This window comes from Ranitomeya imitator, chromosome 1, assembly GCF_032444005.1.
Source record: "Ranitomeya imitator isolate aRanImi1 chromosome 1, aRanImi1.pri, whole genome shotgun sequence".
Lineage (NCBI taxonomy): Eukaryota > Metazoa > Chordata > Amphibia > Anura > Dendrobatidae > Ranitomeya > Ranitomeya imitator.
In genome coordinates this window covers 164,504,957-164,528,237 of record NC_091282.1, presented here as the reverse complement: position 1 = coordinate 164,528,237, position 23,281 = coordinate 164,504,957, and the positions used below count along the sequence as shown (strand labels likewise).

The window sequence follows — 23,281 nt, the reverse complement described above, 5'->3', positions numbered from 1 at the left end:
CAGAAATCTCATGCACACACATTGGGTTTTTGTGTGATCGGTATTTTGTGCTTTGCAGCGTTTTTTTTTTACATAGAGCATGTCACTTCTTTCAGCATTTTTCAGCCATTTTGACTTGAATGGATGGTGAAAAAATGCTGCAAATACACTAGGATGACTTTTCTTGCAGCGTATTTGCTGCAGAAAAGTCAAGGAGAGCCAGATGTGACGTCACATTTAGCTGAAAAGCAAAGCAAAATGCTGCCTCCACTATGCTTCCTTGTGGGTATGGGGTTCTTTTGGTGATGTGCAGTGTTGGATTTGCACCAAACATACCTTTCGGAATTATGGCCAAAATGTTCAACCTTGGTCTCATCAAACCAAAATGCTTTTTACTACTTGCTTGCTGTTGGCCTCTTGGCAGCCTATTAGATCAATTTTTTGCTCAATTTTTTGAGGACATCCAGTTGCAGCTAATGCCTCTGTTGTATCAAATTTAAGCCACTTCTTGATGACAGTTTTCCATGGTATATCTAATAACTTGGAAATGTTTCTGTACCCATTTCCTAACTGAGAACTTTCAACAATGAGATCCCTTTGCTGTGTTGTAAGATATTTATGAACCATAGTTTTTGCTGTAAAATGCAACTAAGAAAATTACAGGAAAATCCTACTTGAACAGGTAAACTTCATATGGGGTTAATCGTAATCACATTAAATGATTGCAGCTTTGTAACGACTACTATTTAAAGGGAATCGGTCACCCCAAAATTCGAGTATGAGAAGCGTCCACCGCCATTAGGGGCTTATCTACAGCATTCTTTAATGCTGTAGATAAGCCCCCGATGTACCCTGAAAGGTAAGAAAAACAGGTTATATTATACTCACCCAGGGGCGGTCCCAGTTCGGTTCGGATCCGATGGGCATCGTTGTCCAGCACCTCCCATCTTCATACGATGACGTCCTCTTCTTTTCTTCCTACTGCGGCTCCTGCGCAGGCGTACTTTGTCTGTCCTGTTGACGACAGACAAAGTACTGCAGTGCGCAGGGGCCGGGAAAGGTCAGAGGGGCCCAGCACCTGCGCACTGCAGTACTTTGCTCTGCCCTTAACAGGTAGCCATGATGAAGATCTTTAGATCGAAACGCGTTGCTATTAGCAGGTTTTCGTCGCTGTTCACATTCCCTTTTGTGCAGGGATGATTCTTAAGGATATGTATCAATAAAGGACTTTTAATCGGAAAGGAGCTGGAACAATCTTCACATTTCTTATGTCTTCAGCAGACAAAGTACGCCTGCGCAGGAGCCGCGGCAGGAAGAAAAGAAGAGGATGTCATCGCATGAAGATGGGAGACGCCGGACCGGACCACACCGCCCATCAGACCGGACCGCAGCGGGACCGGCCCTGGGTGATTATAATCTAACTCGTTTTTCTTATCTTTCAGGTTACATCGGGGGCTTATCTACAGCATTACAGAATACTGTAGATAAGCCCCTGATGCCGGTGGCCGCAGCTCATTCTCGAATTTTGGGGTGACAGGTTCCCTTTAACATGAGTGCAAATGTGATTGGCTAAGTTGGAACACAGTTACATCTCCAATTATAAGAGGGTTTTCACACATATGCAAAACATTATTTTAGTTTTGTTATTTTCATTTTTACCCTTCATAATGATTTCAGTTTGTTTCTCAATAAATTTGTCCACATTATTGCTGACATTAAAAGGTAGAAAAAGTTTAAAATGATTCTCCTTGGTATGATTTTTAGTACATAACAAAACATGGCATTTTAACAAGACTTTTTATATAAACTGTAAATAAATTTTGATATTGCTTTGTGCACTTTTTCTTTTTGGCAGAATCTAGCTGAAAGATTTAGTGTGCACATACCTTAACGTAAAGCGCTGTGGAAATTAATGGGGTTATTTAAGCGAGTAAAATAAATAAATACATTTGGTGTAGTTTTTGAAGGGCATGGAGTGGCCTTTGAGGGACCAAGCATTTTAGAGAGAAAGTGTGAGGGGGTCGACTCTTACCTCCTCCTCTCCATAGGTGAAACAAAACATGGATCAACACCCAATCTAAATGCAGAAGAGGAGGCAAGAGTTAACTCTGGCACTCACAAAAATGCAAGGTGCTGCGGACACTTTATTACCTGGAGCAGTGGGTACCAAACCGAGAAGAGGAGCCCACAAGCATTTAAGGATGGTGGTTGCACAAGATACATATTTTATCTCCTATCAGAAGGAGGTGACAGTGAAAGTTTCAGGGAGATGTAGATACTACTAACAGCCCTCCCAGATGATAGAGCCACGCTGCAGCTGTTATGGGGTTAACGGATATAGTCCGACATTTGTCATTTCTAGCCACATTCTAGGTGATTCCTGGCTAAGTGCAGCAGCCCATTGCTCCCGTCCATGGCTCTCCTCACACAGCCTCCTCGCTTCTTCCTGCGCTCTCCCACCAATAGTGAGACAACGCTGTTGTGCTGCAGTTCTGAATTCAGTTGTCTAATTCTAAAATTTGGTTAATCACCCAGCTCTAGTCTCTAACGAGACATCCCTTTTAGGATGGAGAAATTTGGCATCATTTATGCAATGAGTTTTTTCCAAAAATAATAGTAAAACAAAAGCTTACTGGAAACGTAATGATGCCATGATGGCAGCTCCTGTATTTTTTCTTTTTACAAGTGACGAAGAGGGGCGACACCCATTGAAACGCGTAGAATTGAGTCTATCGTGCACCCGTCCTGCTTCTTCGTGACGTCACAGAAGCTTTTTTCCACGCCGCAACCCTTAGCGCTGCTTCTGGCCGGAGCGCGCAAGGAGTTGGCGCGTCCTCAGGCCGCACTGTCACTGCTAGCCAGCACCACCACGCTTAGCAGCAGCACCCAGCCGGCCCATGCAAGGAATTAGGCTCTACAAGTGAGCGCACTAATTGCAATTCTATCTCTAGCATTTAACGCTATGAGAGTATTTCTCTAGTCATCGCTATCATATATCATTTATTTAGTGCTTGCTATCAGCGTTTCTACTAGTTGGGCTGCCATCACCTACAATTATTACACGCTGCCTCTGCCTGTACCTTATATCGCAGTAAGGTCTTATGGGCTCATACTAATTTTACACATATACGCACAGGTTATTCAAGCACTCGGCTGCACGAGCGATTACCTCTAATTACTGCTCTCATTTACCTAGTGCTTTCCATCAGTATCTCATTGGTCGGACTGCCTTCACCTTCAAGTGTCAATTGCTGCCTCTGCCTATACTGCAGTATGTCTCAAATACTCAGAGGCTAGTATTTAGGGATCGGGAACACATCCATTAATCATATAACATATTGTTATTCCCTGAAGTACTAAATACATACAATTAAAGCATACTACTAACAGAACCCCTTCACGCTAGAACCCAGTTTCCAGTCCAAGAAGTCTCTCATGGACATTCACACCCAGTAGTAAGGACTGAAAATTTTTTAGCCAGCAGTACTACTGGTAATTCTATCCATTTATGTATATGATCTCTACTATTTTTTATTGGCAGTGACCACCAAAAGGATTTAATTCTTATGAGTTTCCTGATATATGCTCCATAATAACACAATCACAGAGTGAGTATATATTTTTTTTTCTCTATTATCTCAGCCTAGCGCGGTGAATTGGTATCTCGTTTAAAGGTTAAGTTTTAATTAATCCATTCAATCTATATCAGTACCTAATCATTATGGGTTGATTTTTCTCTGCTGATTACAGTTGACAAATCAGGGAGTTTACGGTGTAAGTGCCGGGTAGGGTATTGTAATGATGAAATCAGTGACAAACCAGGAGGGGGGAGAATTTAATCAACATAGTAACATAGTTAGTAAGGCCGAAAAAAGACATTTGTCCATCCAGTTCAGCCTATATTCCATCATAATAAATCCCCAGATCTACGTCCTTCTACAGAACCTAATAATTGTATGATACAATATTGTTTTGCTCCAGGAAGACATCCAGGCCTCTCTTGAACCCCTCGACTGAGTTCGCCATCACCACCTCCTCAGGCAAGCAATTCCAGATTCTCACTGCCCTAACAGTAAAGAATCCTCTTCTATGTTGGTGGAAAAACCTTCTCTCCTCCAGACGCAAAGAATGCCCCCTTGTGCCCGTCACCTTCCTTGGTATAAACAGATCCTCAGCGAGATATTTGTATTGAGGCCAAGAAGTAGACGGCATGGGGCAAAGTATACTGCAGAGAGCCAGAGCACTTGCAGAGTTTGGGGCCACTCTCTGAGCACTTGTTAGCTCATACGCAAAATGGTTTAAAGTTCATTTTCACAGTAAGGGCGAATTCAGACGTCCATTAAAATCGCTCCAAGATCGGAACGCTATGCATGGACTGGCCGCCGGTCTCCCGACCTGAAAGTGACAGCTTCAAATATTTTAATGAAGCGGTCACACAAGTTAGGAGACCCGTGACCAGTCAGTGCATTGCAGTCCGATCTCAGACCGGACGTCTGAATGCGCCCTAATTCTTAGAAGTGTTATAGTAGCCAGGAAGATCCAGGCAAACTGCCTTCAACATGCTCTTTAGCTTAACCCCCTTTCAACAAAACATTTTGGAAATTCGTAGCCATGACATTATTACAATTGTGTATAATGGCATATTGAAAACTTACCACATAGAGAAGGTTCAGGTTATCAACTTTCCCGTAACAAAGATCCAACAGAGTCACTGGGTTTTTAGTCGCTTGTCTTACAGACATTATCCATGGTAGAGACAGATTTTCTACACTTGTTGTCTATAATGAAATAGCAGGAGATATATGACAATAGGTTTGGAAAGAATACAATATAACAAAGCAAAGGGGTTAAATGCAGTGATGTAATTTCACTCCGTAATAAGATCACATGGTGCCATCACAACCAGTGTGTGCGCAGTGCTACCTTCTGCAGCGAGAGAGCATTATGCATCCTCCAGTCATGATCCAAGGAAGAAGTATGGATCAGAAGGAAGGCAGTATGACAATCTACAGAGGGCTTCTATGACTAACTATGGCGTTACATTGATCTGCATTTGAGCTGAGCAACAGACACAGAACAGTATGACATTTATCAAAACTTTAATCTTTATTTTCAGTTTTGAGTTAACGATATGCTAGTGCTCCAGAGCGGCCTGTGGGAGTCTTCATGTGGTGCTCTGATTAGCTATTCATTTGTATGGCTTCTGACAGGTCACTGATCCCTCAATGACCTGATCCCTAGCTTACATAATGAACATTATATACACTGTGTGCAAAATTATTAGGCAAGTTGTATTTTAGAGGATTATATTTATTATTGATCAACAACTATGTTCTCAATCAACCCAAAAGACTCATAAATATCAAAGCTCAATATTTTTGGAAGTTGGAGTGGGTTTTTTTTTTAGATTTGGCTATCTTAGGAGGATATCTGTTTGTGCAGGTAACTATTACTGTGCAGAATTATTAGGCAACTTAATAAAAACCAAATATATTCCCATCTCGCTTGTTTATTTTCACCAGGTAAACCAATATAACTGCAAAAAATTTAGAAATAAATATTTCTGACATGCAAAAACAAAACCCCAAAAAATTAGTGACCAATATAGCCACCTTTCTTTATCATGACACTCAGCGGCCTTCCATCCATAGATTCTGTTAGTTGCTTGATCTGTTTACGATCAACATTGCGTGCAGCAGCCACCACAGCCTCCCAGACACTGTTCCGAGAGGTGTACTGTTTCCCCTCCCTGTAGATCTCACATTTTATGACGGACCACAGGTTCTCTATGGGGTTCAGATCAGGTGAACAAGGGGGCCATGTCATTATTTTTTCTTCTTTGAGACCTTTACTGGCCAGCCACGCTGTGGAGTAGTTGGAGGCATGTGATGGAGCATTGTCCTGCATGAAAATCATGTTTTTCTTGAACGATACCGACTTCTTCCTGTACCACTGCTTGCAAGTTGTCTTCCAGAAACTGGCAGTAGGTCTGGGCGTTGAGCTTCACTCCATCCTAAACCCGAAAAGGTCCCACAAGTTCATCTTTGATGATACCAGCCTATACCAGTACCCCACCTCCACCTTGCTGGCATCTGAATCAGAGTGGAGCTTTCTGCCCGTTACTGATCCACCCTCTGGCCCGTCCATCTGGCCCATCAAGGGTCACTCTCATTTCATCGGTCCATAAAACCTTTGAAAAGTCAGTCTTAAGATATTTCTTGGCCCAGTCTTGACGTTTTATCTTATGTTTCTTGTTCAAAGGAGGTGGTTTTTCAGCCTTCCTTACCTTGGCCATATCCCTGAGTATCGCACACCTTGTGCTCTTTGTTACTCCAGTAACGTTGCAGCTCTGAAATATGGCAAAACTGGTGGCAAATGGCATCTTGGCAGCTTCACGCTTGATTTTCCTCAACTCATGGGCAGTTATTTTGCGCCTTTTTTGCCCAACACGCTTCTTGCGACACTGTTGGATATTTGCCATGAAACACTTGATTGCCAAACTTCTGAAGCATGATCACCGAACAATTTCAAGATTGCTGCATCCCTCTGCAAGACATCTCACAATTTTGGACTTATCAGAGCCCGGCAAATCTCTCTTCTGACCCATTTTGCCAAAGGAAAGGAAGTTGCCTAATAATTAAGCACACCATATATAGGGTTTTGATGTCATTAGACAACACCGCTCCTCATTACAGAGATGCACATCACCTGATTTACTTAATTGGTAGTTTGCTCTCAAGCCTGAACAGCTTGGAGTAGGACAACATGTATAAAAAGTATCGTGTGATCAAAATACAACTTGCCTAATAATTCTGCACATCTGGGGGGGGGGACCTTCTAAAGGCAGGCACCGGCGGTGGAACCTGCGCTGCAGCCTGATTGCATATTTACTGCGTTTATGACTAATTTCTTTGCAATTGTCCTGATATTCCTAAAACAAAAAGAAAACATTTGAAAATGGCACCGGCCGCACCTGCGCAGTAGCAGCTATTTGTGATCCGATAGCTGTTACTTCGCAGGCGCCGCCATTCTCAAACCTTTTTTTTTTTTTAAATAAACGTTTTGTTTTTTTTCATTCACAGACTGGAGGCAGGCGGAGGGGTCGGGGAATCACAGCCCGGAGGCAGAGGGGTCGGGGGATCACAGACTGAAGGCAGGCAGAGGGGCCGGGGAATCACAAACCGAAGGCAGGCAGAGGGGCCGGGGAATCACAGACCGGAGGCAGAGGGGCCAGGGGAACACATACCGGAGGCAGGCAGAGGGGCTGGGGAAATCACAGACCGGAGGCAAGTAGAGGGGCCGGGGAATCACAGACCGAAGGCAGGCAGAGGGGCCGAGGAATCACAGACCAGAGGCAGAGGGGGCGGGGGATCACAGACCGGAGGAAGGCGGAGGGGCCGGGGAATCACAGACCGGAGGCAGGCGGAGGGGTCGGGGAATCACAGACCGGAGGCAAGCGGAGGGGCCAGGGAATCACAGAGCGGAGGAAGGCAGTGGGACCGCAGAATCACAGACCGAAGGCAGGCAGAGGGGCCGAGGAATCACAGACCGGAGGCAGAGGGGGCGGGGGATCACAGACCGGAGGAAGGCGGAGGCGCTGGGGGATCACAGACCGGAGGCAGATGGAGGAGCCGGGGAATCACAGAGCGGAGGCAGGTGAAGGGGCCGGGGAATCACAGAGCGGAGGCAGGTGGAGGGGCCGGGGAATCACAGACCAGATGCAGGCAGAGGGGCCGGGGAATCACAAACCGGAGGCAGGCAGAGGGGCCTGGGAATCACCAAAATCTAATTAGCAGAAAACATCAATGGGTGATTAAAGAAGAACCACAAAGCGGATTTCTACACCAAAGGAATCAATTTAAATCAGAATTACGGAGCCATTGCAGCCACGTCTCTACTTTACATTATTAAATTGTGCTGACAGGTTGTCTTTAATCAATCTTTTTAGAGTAGCAGTCCTCTAGTATTTGGCAAGGGACAAACATGTAGGTACTGAATGGACTACAAATACATAAAATACTCTATACGATGAATAGTGCAGGATTGCAAGTAAGAATCCAGATATACATTTACAAATAAAGCAACAATAAATATTTTACATTAGTTCCATAAATTGTTAACCAAAAGGGAAAAAAACCAAACCCCATTATATTTCAGATTTTTATTCATAGCCTAAACTATATTTGTCATAACTTATAGATGTAGTCCAAATGTACACAAATGTCCACATTAATATTTCACAGACAGGTCCTTTATATACTTATTTACTATTTTAATTGTCTTGACTTTTGGCCTTGCTGGTGGCCTGTCCATACCATCTGTACAATGTTTGAGGTCTTAATATTTAGAATTGAGAGTCCTCAGTGGTTGATTCCTTTTAATGGCTAAGGCTACGTTCACATTAGCGTTATGCTGTTTGCGTCGGGCGACACAGTGGCGACGCATGCATCATGCGCCCCTATATTTAACATGGGGGACGCATGCGTCTTTTTGTGATGCGTTGTGCGACGCATGCGTTTTTTTGCCGCAAGCGTCGGGCCAAAAAAACGCAACAAGTTGCATTTTTCTTGCGTCCAAATTTCGGCAAAAAACGACGCATGCGTCGCAAAACGCAGCGTTTTTGCGTGCATTTTGTTGCGTTTTTGTTTGCGTTGTGTCGCCGACGCAGCGGCGCACAACGCAAATGTGAACGTAGCCTAACTGAAAAGATGGACACAAATGGACAGCGACACATCTTTTCAGTTAGCCATTAAAAGGTATCAACCACTGAGGACTCTCAATTCTAAATATTTTTCTATCTACTGGCTAACACGGTACCAAGATATATTTCTTTCCTGAGGTCTTAATGTCTTTTTTGTCTCAGTTCAGAGTTTTAATAGAATTTTAAAGATTAATCTACTAATAAAAACTTATCGCAGGAAGGAAATGTTCCTCCCAATGAGGTCTATACTATGGAAAACCAGATTACTAATAGATTTCTATTATCAGAATGATTTTATGATCAGCTAATGTCCACTCCTGTCCTGTTACTCAACAGAATTCAGGTCCCCAATCATAGCAGCCTGTATTCTGCATATGGACTATAGGGAATGGTCAGCAAGCTTCAGGAAATGTGATCCCCCTCCATAGCTTGTTAGATAAGATCATTCTCACTAGGAGCTTAAATACCTTTTTCACATGAAGCTATACAAGCCAACTACTCATGGGCCATCTTATAGTATACATGCCGCAGAATATAGAGTTACTGAAAAAGCAATGGCCTAACGCACATAGGCAGGTTCACCAGAGGTAAAGCCAAGGTGTATATTCTCCGCGTAAAACAAAGTAACGTCCAAATGAGCTAAACTGACAAACCACCTGGATACCCATAAATATATTTGCAGATGAAATCATGGTTCAATAATTACTTCAATAACTGCTTGTCCAGTTTGGGAATGGCAGATTTAGGAAAAGAACCACAACCAGTGTTAGTGTTTTCAAGATGTTCTGCCAGCCATGGACGAAGCGTAAATACTTCGAGATGCCAACTTCACATTAAAGAAATATATGAAAATACGTCTTTACTGTGAAGTAGAACAGATTTGCTGCTTATTTCAGTGTGTACGTCCTTTATATTACAGTTCAGGACACATAGATGTGAGCGCTTGTAGCTCTGGCTCCTGGCCAGTGTTTCCTTGTAACCGTAAAGTCCCCCAATTTTCCAATGGGCCCACACAAATCTGTCCAGGAAAATTAGCTCTCCGTCCAAAATTTCACCTATCCAGCTATGTTTCTTCACGAGGTTAAAGCCTTTTCCAACATCCATTTCTTACGCTGAGAACCTGGCACATGGTATATTACTCTGCCTCATAAAAGTGTCCAGAAATTAAAGGTAACAAAACCTGAAAAGGATGAAAATATGTAGGATGAGTAAGGACTTATGCCACAGACTCATCTTTATTAAACCTATGCTTATACAGCGGCTTGCAAAAGTATTCACATCCCTCAGCATTTTTCATTGTTTGATACCTCACTACCTGGAAACTCACTTTTTTTTTTTTTTTTTTGAGGGTTTGAATCAGTTCATCTAAAGAACATGCCTATAACTCTGAACATATGATTTTCTTTTTATTAGGAAGCAAACAACGAATAGGACAAAAAAGCTGAAAACGTCAGTGTGCATAAATGCTCCTCCCCCTAAAGTCAGTACTTTGTAGAGCCTACTTTTGCGGCAATTACAGCTGCAAGTCACTTGGATAAATGTCCATGAGCTTTCCACATCTTGCCACTGGAAATTTTGTCAATTCCTCAAAGCAAAACTTCTCCAAGCTCCTTCACGTTCAATGGTTTCCTCTGGGTCAACAGCAATTTTCAAGTCTGACCTTACTTTGACTAGGCCACTCCAAAACATTCATACGTTTCCACTCCACTCGAGTTTTGCTTTAGCAGTATGCTTTGTGTCATTGTTTTGTTGGAAGGTGAATCTTTGTTATGACCTGGTGGTTAGGACAATAATGGACCTGGTGGTTAAGAGCACACGGAAAGACCTGATAGTTAATAATAATACAGGACAAGCTCTGGGACGTGGGAACTCTGCTGACCGCAATCCCTAATCCTATCACACAAACTAGAAATAGCCGTGGATTGCTCCTAACGCTCCCTATGCAACTCGTCACAGCCTAAGAACTAGCTAGCCCTAAAGATAGAAAAATAAAGCCTACCTTGCCTCAGAGAAATTCCCCAAAGGAAAAGGCAGCCCCCCACATATAATGACTGTGAGTAAGATGAAAATCACAAACACAGAGATGAAATAGATTTTAGCAAAGAGAGGCCCGACTTACTGAACAGACAGGATAGGAAAGGTGACTTTGCGGTCAGCACAAAAACTACAAAACACCACACAGAGGGCGCAAAAAAGACCCTCCGCACCGACTCACGGTGCGGAGGCGCCCCTCTGCGTCCCAGAGCTTCCAGCAAGCAAGACAAAAATCAAAATAGCAAGCTGGACAGAAAAATAGCAAACAAGAGAAAAACAAGCAGGAACTTAGCTTCTGCTGGAGAAGACAGGTCACCAGAACGATCCAGGAGCGAACAGACCAATACTGGAACATTGACAGGTGGCATGGAGCAATGATCCAAGTGGAGTTAAATAGAGCAGCCAGCTAACGAATTAACCTCGTCACCTGTGGAAGGAAACTCAGAAGCCGCAGCCCCACTCACAACCACCAGAGGAAGCCCATGGACAGAACCAGCCGAAGTACCATTCATGACCACAGGAGGGAGCTTGACAACAGAATTCACAACAAATCTCCCTTCCAGTCTCAAATCAATGACAGACTGAAACAGGTTTTTGCTCAAGAATATCCCTGTATTTTGCACTATCCATCTTCCCCTTAACTCGGACCATTTTCCCTATCCCTAGTGCTGAAAAACATCCCCTAAATATGATGCTGCCACCACTATGTTTCACTGTGGGGATGGTGTTCTTTGGGTGATGAGCTATGTTGTTTGGCGCCTGAGATAGGGTTTACCTTGGTGGCCAAAAATTTCAATTTTGGTCATATCTGACCATACTACCCTCCTTCATATATTTGGCGAACTCAAAACGAGTCTTACAATTTGTGTGTGTAAGTAAAGACATTTGTCTGCCCACTCTTCCATAAAGGTCACCTTTTGGGAGTGTACGGCTAATTGTGGTTGTGTGGACAGATACTCCAGTCTCTGCTTGGGAACGCTGCAGTCTCTTGAAGGTTACCTTTGGCTTCTGTGCTGTCTCTCTGATTAATGCCCTCCTTGCCCCGATAGAGTTTTGGTGGGCAGCCCCCTCCTGGCAGGTTTGTTGTGGTACTATGTGCTTCCCATTTAATGATAACGGATTTGATGGTGCTCTGGGGGGGAAGAGCAAAGATTGGGATATTTTATTTATTTATTCTAAGCCAACCCTGACTTTTCTCTTCATTAACTTCCCTAACTTGTTTGAAGAACTCCTTGGTCTTGATGATGTTGTTTGCTTAGTGGTACCTCTTGCTTAATACTGTGGTAACCTATGTGGCCTTTTAGATAAGGTGTGTATATACTGACAAACCATCTGACACTTAGATTGCACACAAGTGGACTTCCTTTCACCAAACATAACACTTATGAAGAGAATTGCTAAATTGCTAAATTTAATAATTGATAAATATTTAGGGGCTTCATCGCAGAAGGGGTAAATACATATGCAAATGCCAATTTTTAGTTATTTTATCTCTTGAAACGTTTGCAATTTCTAACCATTTTTCTACAAAACCTCCTCATCTCAGGGGTTCAAAAATTGAACAAATTTACCATAAATAAAAAGATAATTTTTAATACTTTGTAGAGAATCCTTTGAAGGCAATGACTGCCTGAAGTCTGGAACCCGTGGACGTCACCAAACGCTGGGTTTACACTCCTTTGTGACGCTTTGCCAGGCCTTTAAAGCAGTTGAGTTCAGTTGTTGCTTGTTTATGGGTCTTTCTGCGTTGTTTTGTCTTAAGCATGTAAGATGCTGCTCGAAGGGGTTGAGATCTGGTAATTGGCTCGGTTATTGTAGAATATTCCACTTCATTGCCTTAAAAACTCCTGTGTTGCTTTCACAGTATATTTTGGGTCATTGTCCATCTGTACTGTGAGGGTATGTGCACACGTCAGGATTTCGTGCAGAAAGTTCCTGAAGAAAACCGTACATTTTCTGCAAGAAATCCACATGCGTTTTTTTTTCGCATTTTTCACGTGATTTTTGCACGTTTTTTCCCCAATGCATTAAATAGCAAGAAAAACGCGAAAAATCCGCAAAATTAATGAAGATGATGCGTTTTTTACCGCGATGCATTTTTTTTGCGGAAAAAAACGCATCATGTGCACAAAAATTGCAGAATGCATTATAATTGATGGGATGCATATGTATGCGGTTTTTTTTGCGTTTTTATAGCAAAAAAACTCGAAAAAAAAACACAACATGTGCACATAGCCTGAAGTGCCGACCAATCACGCTTGCTACATTTGGTTGAACCTGAGCAGAAAGTATTGCCCTGTACACTTCAGAATTCATCCGGTTGCTTCTGTCTTCAGTCACATCATCAATAAACACTTGTGAGCCAGTGATTGGAAGCCATGCATGCCATCACACAGCCACCACCATATTTTACAGAGGTTGTAGTGTGCTTTGGATAACGAATCAGTCCAAAACTTCTCCATACTTTCTTCTTCCCATTAATATTATTATTTATTATTATAGCGCCATTTATTCCATGGCGCTTTAGATGTGAGGAGGGGTATACATAATAAAAACAGGTACAATAATCTTGAACAATACAAGTCACAACTGGTACAGGAGGAGAGGGGACCCTGCCCGCGAGGGCTCACAATCTACAAGGGATGGGTAAGGATACAGTAGGTGAGGATAGAGCTGGTCGTGCAGTGGTTTGGTCGATCGGTGGTTACTGCAGGTTGTAGGCTTCCCGGAAGAGGAAGGTCTTCAGGTTCTTTTTGAAGGTTTCGATGGTAGGTGAGAGTCTGATATGTTGTGGTAGAGGGTTCCAGAGTAGGGGTGATGCGCGAGAGAAATCTTGTATGCGATTATGGGAAGAGGAGATATGAGGGGAGTAGAGAAGGAGATCTTGTGAGGATCGGAGGTTGCGTGGAGGAAAGTACCGGGAGACGAGGTCACGAGGTCATTATTCTGGTACAGTTGATCTTAGTTTCATCTATCCAAAGAATGCTGTTCCAGAACTGGGCTGGAGTCTTTAGATTTTTTTGGCAAGTCTAATCTGGGCTTTCTATATTTAAGGCTGATTAATGGTTTGCACCTTGTGGTGAACCCTCTGGATTTGCTCTCATAAAGTATTTTTCTATAGTAAACTTAGATACTGGAACACTTACTTCCTGGAGAGTATTTTTCACTTGGGTGCATATTGTGAAAACTTCTGCGATTAATCCCCACTGTTGCCTTTCATGGACATCCAGGCCTTTTTGAGTTCACCAGTGCACCAAACTGTTGACTTGGTCACTCATAACATTTTTACAATCTCTCTGATGAATTTCTTCTTTTTTTACAGCCTAACGATGGTCTGTCTTCTTCCACTAACCCTTTTAATCCGTTAAATCCCGCTGTCTGCTGGAAATCCGCCCACCGGTGACCCCCGTCACGTGATCGTGGCTCACCGGTGGGTTGGCATGACAACTAGAAGCTTCCTGGAGACCTCTATGGTTGTCACTGCCGGCTTGCTGTGAGCGTCGCCCAGTGGTTTCCGCTCATAGCAAGTGAGTAATTCAGCTACATACAGGTGAACTGATCATCGCCTGAATGTATCCGAGCAGATCGAGTTATTGCAGCTTCTAGTCTCCCATGGAGACTATTGAAGCATGCCAAAAATAAAAAAGTTCAAATCTCCCCCCTATCACCCCATTCAAAATAAAACAATAAAAAAAAGTCAAACATACACATATTTGATATTGCCGCGTTCAGAATCGCCCGATCTGTCAAATAAAAAAAGAAGGATTAACCTGACCGCTAAACGCTGTAGCGAGAAAAAAAGTAAAAATGCCAGAATTATGTTTTTTGGGTCGCCGCAACATTGCATTAAAATGTAATAACGGGCGATCAAAACATCGCATCTGCACCAAAACGGTATCTTTAAAAACCTCAGCTCGGCACACAGAAAATAAGCCCTCACCCAACCCAAGATCAAGGAAAATGGAAACTACAGGTATTGGAAATTTTTTTAAATAAAGTTTGAAATTTTTTTTCACCACTTAGATTAAACATAACCTAGACATGTTTCATGTGTGAGAACTCATAAACTGGAGAATCACAATGGCATGTCAGTTTTAGCATTAGGTGAACCTAGTAAAAAAAGCCAAACAAAAAACAAGTGTGGGATTGCACTTTTTTTGCAATTTCACAGCACTTGACATTTTTTTCCCATTGTCTAGTACACGTCATGGTAAAACCAATGGTGTCGTTCAAAAGTACAACTCATCCCGCAAAAAACAAGCCCTCACACAACCATATTAACGGAACAATAAAAAAAAGTTATGGCTCTGGGAAGACGGGGAGCGAAAAACGAAAACACAAAAACGAAAATACCTCCAAGGTCAAGGGGTTAATTGATGTGGGAATGGCCCATTAAAAGGAACTTGTCACCCCCAAAATCCAAGATGAGCTAAGCCGACCAGCATCAGGGGCTTATCTACAGCATTCTGGAATGCTGTAGATAAGCCCCCGATGTATCCTAAAAGATGAGAAAAAGAGGTTAGATTATACTCACCTGGGCAGCGGTCCGATCCGGTGGGTGTCGCGGTCCGGTCCGGGGCCTCCCATCTTCTTATGTTGACGTTCTCTTCTGGTCTTCACGCTGCGGCTCCGGCGCAGGCGTACTTTGTCTGCCCTGTTGAGGGCAGCGCAAAGTACTGCAGTGCCCAGGCTCCGGGAAAGGTCAGAGAAGCCCGGTGCATAAGCACTGCAGTACTTTGCTCTAAACAGGGCAGACAAAGTACGCCTGCGCCGGAGTCGCAGCGTGAAGACCAGAAGAGGACGTCATCTGATGAAGATGGGAGGCGCCGGACCAGACCGCGACACCCATCGGACCGGACTGCAGCGGGACCGCACCTGGGTGAGTATAATCTAACCTCTTTTTCTCATTAACCAGGATACATCGGGGGCTTATCTACAGCATTACAGAATGCTGTAGATAAGCCCCTGATGACGGTGGGGTTACCTCACCCTCGATTTTGGTGGTGACAGGTTCCCTTTAAAGAGCTTTTCAAATAACTGTCCAATTATTTTTGGTCCCTTTAAAAAGAGGCAGCTACATATTAAACAGATGTAATTCCTAAACTCTGACTCCAATGATGAGCATGTGAATAACATCAAATTAAAGGTGCGCTCACACTAGCGTATAAAAAAAAAATAGGTATCATTCACATCCAGAAAAGAGGTATGGGTATTTCCTCACTTGTCATCCGTGAGGAGTATGAAATCTGTTTTTTAACCCAGCAGCTATCAATCATTGACAGGACCATTTACAGTTTCTTATGCTACAGAATTGTGATGTATCCATAAAAATGGGATGCAATACTGATGGTCCACATGGCATCCAATTTTTTTCTCACACTCATCAGATTTCTGAGTGAAATTACACCTGAGAAAATAAACAGATCAGCACTGCATAATTGAATAACACTGGTCGCAGTGCAATCCGATTTTTTCTCACATTGCACTCGTCCGATGTGTGGGCGAGACCTAAAGCTGAGAGTCTGCACTTTAAGCCTATATTACTGTATCTTGAATATATTTTGGTAGACAACTAAAATGCCAAAACGTATGTCACTGCCCAAATATTTCTGGACTTAACTGTATAGATAGTGAAAAACAGCTTGGGTTTGTAAATAACAATTAGGGCTCTTATAGACGCAATGACCACCCATTGTTCAGACAGACTGACCACACTTCCATGCACACATTAAGGTCCCTTAATTACCGTAAGTGGCCTTGGACTATACTTTAATCAATACTGGTCATAAAATTCAACTGAAGTATATAAATAATTTGCGAAAAATAAAGCTGATGTTTTTCACATCAATTGAAATTTTGCCAGTAGCTGCTCAATGACACCTCTGCCACTATTCAGGATTAGAAAAAGAAAAGCATCAATTTGTGTTTTTATGTTAGGGATATGGAGGGGAATAACATAGGAAAGCGCAAAGTAAGACTAAACTTACACTTAACGAGTACCTGTCACAATAAAGTGTTTAGTCTGCCATCAGCAAGGTATAGAGAAGGATATATAGTTTTGTGGAAAGAAAGAGAAACAACCTAGCATCCAATTTACGTAAAATACATCTGGCTTTACTTAAGGTCCAGGTTAACATCCACATGAAAGAACAGAAGAGAATTGTTGAAATCTCTGCCATTACTATGCTAAGGGGTCTAGTAAGTGGTATCACTCAATGACTGGTGACCTTCTCTGTAAGTGCAGACATACAGAGATGGCTTTGAATACGACTCCTCCACCCCACACCCACTAGACTCCTGATGGCAGAAGGTGCAAAGATTAGCAAAATCCAAATAAACTGAATGTTTTCAGACAAAACTACATTGATTATCTCCGAACCCCCTGCTTTAAAATATGCAGCGCAGAATTATTATTCATTTTTATAGTGGCATTATTGCTATTATTATTATTATTATTATTTATTTGCATAGCACCATTGATTCCATGGTGCTGTACATGAGAAGGGGTTACATACAAATTACAGATATCACTTACAGTGATGAGCGAATATACTCGTTACTCGAGATTTCTCGAGCATGCTCGGGGGTCCTCCGAGTATTTTTTAGTGCTCGGAGTTTTAAGTTTTTCTTGCCGCAGCTGAATGATTTACATCTGTTAGCCAGCATAAGTACATGTGGGGGTTGCCTGGTTGCTAGGGAATCCCCACATGTACTTATGCTGGCTAACAGATGTAAATCATTCAGCTGCGGCAAGAAAAACTAAAACTCCGAGCACTATAAAATTCTCGGAGGACCCCCGAGCATGCTCGAGAAATCTCGAGTAACGAGTATATTCGCTCATCACTAATCACTTATAGTAAGCAAACTAACAATTACAGATACAGAGGGCGAGGACCCTGCCCTTGCGAGCTTACATTCTACAGGATGGTGGGGAAGGAGACAGTAGGTCAAGGGTTGTAGGAGCTCCGGTGTTGGTGAGGCGTTAGCTCCGGTAGTGGTGAGGAGGCAGCGGAGTCAATGCAGACTGTAGGCTTTCCTGAAGAGATGGGTTTTCCGTCTGAAGGATCCGAATGTGGTTCATAGTCGGACGTGTTGGGGCAAAGAATTCCAGAGGAAGGGGGATATTCGGGAAAAGTCTTAGAGGCAGTTAGGTGAGAAGCGAATAAGTGTGGAGGAGAGAAGGAGGTCTTGGGAGGACAGGAGATTATGTGAGGGAAGATATCGGGGGATTAGTACAGAGATATATGGAGGGGGCAGGTTATGGATGGCTTTGTAGATCAATATTAGTAATCTGAACTGGATATGCTGAGGGAATGGGAGCCAGTGAAGAGATTTGCAGAGGGGGGAAGCGGAGGAGTAGCGAGGAGGGAGATGAATTAGTCAGGCAGTAGAGTTAATGATGGACTGGAGAGGTGCAAGGGTATTAGCAGGGAGGCCACAGAAAAGGATGTTGCAGTAGTCAAGGCAGGAAATGATGAGGGTATGCACAAGCATTTTAATAGATTGACGGTTGAGGAAAGGACGGATTCTGGAGACATTTTTGAGCTGGAGGCGACAGGAGGTGGAAAGAGCTTGGATGTGCAGTTTGAAGGACAGGACAGAGTCAAGGGTTACTACGAGGCAGCGGACTTCCGGTACGGGGGAAAGCGTGATGTCATTAATTGCGAAAGATAGGTCAGGTAAGGAAGATCTATGAGATGGAGGAAAGATGATGAGTTTAAATTTGTCCACATTGAGTTTGAGGAAGCAAGAGGAGAAGGAGGATATGGCTGATAGACACTCCGGAATTCTGGACAGCAGAGAGGTGACGTCTGGGCCAGAAAGGTATATCTGAGTGTCATCAGCATAAAGGTGGTACTGGAATCCATGGGACTTTATGAGTTGTCCCAGGCCAAGTGTATGGATTGAGAAGAGTAGGGGTCCTAGAACAGATCCTTGGGGGACTCCAACAGAGAGGGTGGGATGAGGAGGTAGTGTGGGAGTGGGAGACGCGGAATGTGCGGTTGGAAAGGTATGAGGAGATCCAGGATAGGGCGAGGTCTTTGATGCCAAAGGAGGAGAGGATCTGTAGTAGGAGGCAGTGGTCAACTGTGTCGAAAGCAGAGGACAGGTCTAGAAGGAGGAGTACAGAGTATCGTCAGTTAGCTACGGCTGTAAGTAGGTCATTTTGGTCAAGGATGTCTCAGTTGAGTGATGGGGGCGGAAACCAGATTGTAGATTGTCAAAGAGCAAGATAGAGGAGAGGTGGGAGGAAAGTTCAGGATGAACGGGAGTTTGGAAGCGAATGGGAGCAGCTATATTGGGTGATAGCTGGATATAGCAGTTGGATCGAGGGTTGGCTTTTTAAGGATAGGCTTGATTGTGGAATGTTTGAAAACAGAAGGGAAGGTGCCAGAAGTTAGTGATAGGTTGAAGAGTTGGGTTAGGGATGGGATAAGAGTGGTGGTGAGGTTGGGTAGGGAGGTAATGGGGTTTGGGCATTGCTCTAATATACAAAGGGGTTGTGGTGGTTGAACAATGAAGACTTGCCTTGTTTGGTCGATCTTATTTTTAAAGTGTGCGACAAAGTCCTCAGTAGAGATGAGGGAGGTTGGAAGGGGCAGTGGGGGGCGGAGGAGGAAGTTAAAGGTTTTGAATAACTGTTTGGGGTTGTAGGATAGGGAAGATACGAGGGTTGTGAAGCAGGCTTGTTTAGCAGAGGTGAAAGCAGATAATAAAAGCGAGTGTTGCCTGTTTGAATGCAGTGAAGTCATCTTGCGAATGTGTTTTCTTCCAATGCCGCTCTGCAAACCTGGACACTTGCCGGAGCTTTTTAGTGATGTTATTGTGCCAGGGTTGTCTATTGATACTTCGTACTCTGCCATGAACGAGAGAGGCACCCGTGTCAATAGCTGATGCGAGAGCGGGACTGTAGAAAGCAGTGGCACTGTCTGTGTCATGAGGATATGGATGCCAGTGGTAGGATAGCGTCAAAGAGTGTGTGGGTGTCTAGGTGATGCAAGGTTTCTACGGTGGTGCGCATGTTGCTGGACATGGGTGTCCGGTGAGGAGGACAGGGATGAGAAAGTGAGCAGATGGCGGTCGGATAGAGGGAGAGGGGAGGTGGTGAAGTTAGATAGAGAGCAGAGATGAGTGAAGACCAGGTCTAGTGTATGTCCGTCTGTGTGGGTGGCTGCAGAGGACCACTGAGTAAGTCCAAAAGATGAAGTAAGGGACAGAAGTTTGGAGGCGGTTGACTGAAGAGTATCAGTGGGGATGTTTAAGTCACCCATGATGATGGTGGGAATGTCAGCAGAGAGAAAATGAAGAAGCCAGGTAGAGAATTAGTCAAAAAAGGCACTGGCGGGGCCTGGAGGTCTGTATATGACGGCCACTTGGAGGGAGAGTAGATGCGGACAGAGTGGACTTCAAAAGAGAAGAGGATAAGGGAGGGTAGAGGTAGGATTGGGTTAAAGGTGCAGTTAGAAGAAGACCCACTCCTCCACCATGTCTGTTGCAGGGGCGAGGGGTGTGGGTGAAGTGGAGGCCGCCGTAACACAGCGCAGCAGGGGAGGCGTGTCAGAGGGTGTTAGCCATGTTTCTGTGAGGCCGAGGAAGGCAAGCTTGTGAGAGAAAAAGGTCATGAATCACATGAAGCTTACTGCAGATTGAGCGGGCATTCCAGAGTGCTCCAGAGAAAGGAAGCAGGGGGGTGGGCTTCAGAGGCATGGGTTTTAAGTTGGAAAGATTGCAGTAGTTCATATTAGATAGGGAGCGGTAGGAGGGGGTAGTAATGGGAGGCATGAGCTGTGGGGGTCCATGGTTGGGAGATATGTCGCTTTACTCTATTACGCTTTTTCTTTATTTATTCCATGGTGCTTTACTTGAGAAAAAAGGGGCATACACAGAGAAGTACAATCGACCTGAGCAATAAAATGCACACACAAGTACAGAAGGAGAGAGGACCCTGCCCGCTAGGGCTCATAGTCTACAGGGGAAGGCTGAGGATACACTAGGAGAGGGTAGAATACATGTTCTACATGACTAATTCCCCATAAATTAATTTTAGGATGCCGATCCAGCAATTGCCACTAAGACAGGAGTCCAACCTTACAAATGTTGTTAAAAAATGAAGAACGTGACTTTATTTATGAATTGTAACTTCATTGTTTGCCTAGCATTGAACTAATTTAAAAATGCATCCTAAGGTGTCCCAAGCAACCTTTAGACAACACCAGCAGGAAAAGATAATTTGTCTAGAGGCAAGTGAAGAAAAGACTCTGCGGGTTGATACATGGTGAAATGACAAATTTTCTATACTTTTTTTATGGATGTTGGCAAATTCCCTTTTTTCTACCTCTAAGGTGTCCCAATTTACAGGATAAAAAGGAGCTGTGAGGCTTATATGTTGGGTAATATGCAAAATGTTTAAATAAGGCTTCTTTCACATTTCCGTCAGTACTCGGCCGTCGCCAAGTGTCGGGGCGACGTACTGATGGAAGTTTGTGAATTTGTGAGTGACATGAGCAGTGGACGCAGTGTTTCAACGCGTCCGCTGCCCATTGTAAAGTCCCAGGGAGGAGGGGTGGAGTTCCGGCCGGGCATGCGCGGCAAAAATGCAGGACACAACGTACGAAAAAATGTTCCCTTGAACGTTTTTTCGATACAACGGCCCGCCAAATACCGACGCATCCAGTGCACGACGTATGGAAAGTGTGTCCATACGTCCCGATGCGTCGGTAATAGAAGCCTATGTGAAAAAAAGGCATCCAGCGGGCAACTTTGCAAGATGCGTTTTTTCCACAGAACGACGCATTGTGATGGTCTGCAAAAGACGGAAATGTGAAAGTAGCCTAAGTTGTCTACTACTTGGACAACTTCTTCTCATACCCGTCGCTTGGTCCCCATCTTAGTATACACTTGTAATGTCTGTCTTCACATCCTGTTCCGGCCAGATGTGTCCGGATCCCAGAATTCCAAGCGGTGGAAGTTCACCGACCTCCATACTGGGACACCCAAGTGATGGGTGTCTCAATATGGAAACTGCTGGTGGTACCAGCCTCTTGCGCGGTACCACCAGCGGAACACCGCCGCACCACACACAAACTCTATATGCCGTACGCACCACACACACACTGTATACAGTATGCCATGCGCACCACACACACACTGTATATGCCGCACGCACCACACACACACACTGTATACACCGTACGCAGCACACACACACTGTATACACCGTACACAACACACACTGTATACGCAGTGCGCACCACACACACACACAATACGCCATACATAGCCACTTGCGCGGTACCACCAGCGGAACACCGTCGCAAATACGCCACTGTCGGGATCAGCCGAATGATTCACTGACCGCCGCCATCTTTGTACAGGATGAGCGCATGCACAGTTTTAATGTGACTGCCGCTATCTGCACGAAGATGGCGGCTGTCTGACATTACCGCCCTCCCGATGCTATAGCATCGGGCCTCCATCTAGTAAAATAATAAAGCTTATACTGCCCTTACGTGCCGGCGCCGTTCCCACGGTGTCGACACTTGGTCTCCCAATGCTCCCGTGAAGTTGTTGTGACACGTGACGCCGATGCCCAATCAGGGCTGGTGTCACTGTTCCCGTTTCCTGTGGAATTGAGCAGAAAGAGGAAGTCCATGATCAGTTGCAGCGAAGACTTCCTCTTCATGTTCAATTTGTCCGAAGGCGGGAACAGTGACGCCAGCTCCGATTGGACTCCGGCGTCACAAATCACAACAGCAGCACCGGAGCCCCGGGAGAGCACGGGCAGACACTGCAGGAATGGCACTGGCTCGGGAGACAAGTATAAGCTTTATTATGTTATGGGGTTCAAACATTTTGATCGAGAAGGGGTTGTCCAAGTAGTGGCCAGCCCCTTTAATCTAGGCATATTGAATATACTTCTTGTCTGACTGCCAGGGACTTGTCTACACCTCTGACTACTTCACTGAACTGTGCCCGGTCCAAAAAAAACCACAAATCACCAGTTAAGTAATAATTCTAGTATATTCTCTTCTCCCAGTGAGTCACAATTTTACACCACACCAAACAGTAATGCAATTCATTATTCTGTGTATACTAACTCTCGATTATGTGGATTTAGTATAAATGATTTGAAAAGCAAAACCAACAGCAGATGAGTATTGGGTATGAAATTATAGAACTATATTTTGCCAAGCGTAGTCACTAAAGAGGTTGTCCGAGAGCAATCAAAAACCTGTCAAGTTTTGTAAAAAGGTGACACAAGGTAGTTTACTAATAAACTGTTCAAAATAGCATGTTTCACCCCATTTTATCTTCCTTCAGATGATCCCACAAAGTTGCAGATTTTTTGACAACTGTACTTTTCCGACACAGGCTCTGGAGGCAGGGAACGTGCTCGCTCTCCCTGTTAGACATAATTTATTTCTGATAGATGAAAACACGGACCATTGTTCAACAGGGTTTTGGATCTGCATTTCATCAGTGTTTAGTCAGAGTGTCAGGTTTTACCATCAGTGTTTCATCTGAGATTTTTCATATGTTAACAAAATTAAACTGCAAAGCTTCTCC

At 44.0% G+C, this 23,281-nt stretch overlaps 1 protein-coding gene across 3 annotated transcripts in view; it reads right to left on the bottom strand.

Annotated features, from left to right (window-relative positions):
- LOC138664991 (uncharacterized) overlaps positions 1 to 23,281 on the bottom strand; it is a 201,978-nt gene that overhangs the window by 97,506 nt on the left and 81,191 nt on the right. For all 3 annotated transcript variants that reach the window (XM_069752115.1, XM_069752110.1, XM_069752124.1), the window contains one exon: positions 4,635 to 4,757. In XM_069752115.1, coding sequence (XP_069608216.1) covers positions 4,635 to 4,757 — 123 coding nt within the window. The remainder of the gene's footprint in view (positions 1 to 4,634; positions 4,758 to 23,281) is intronic.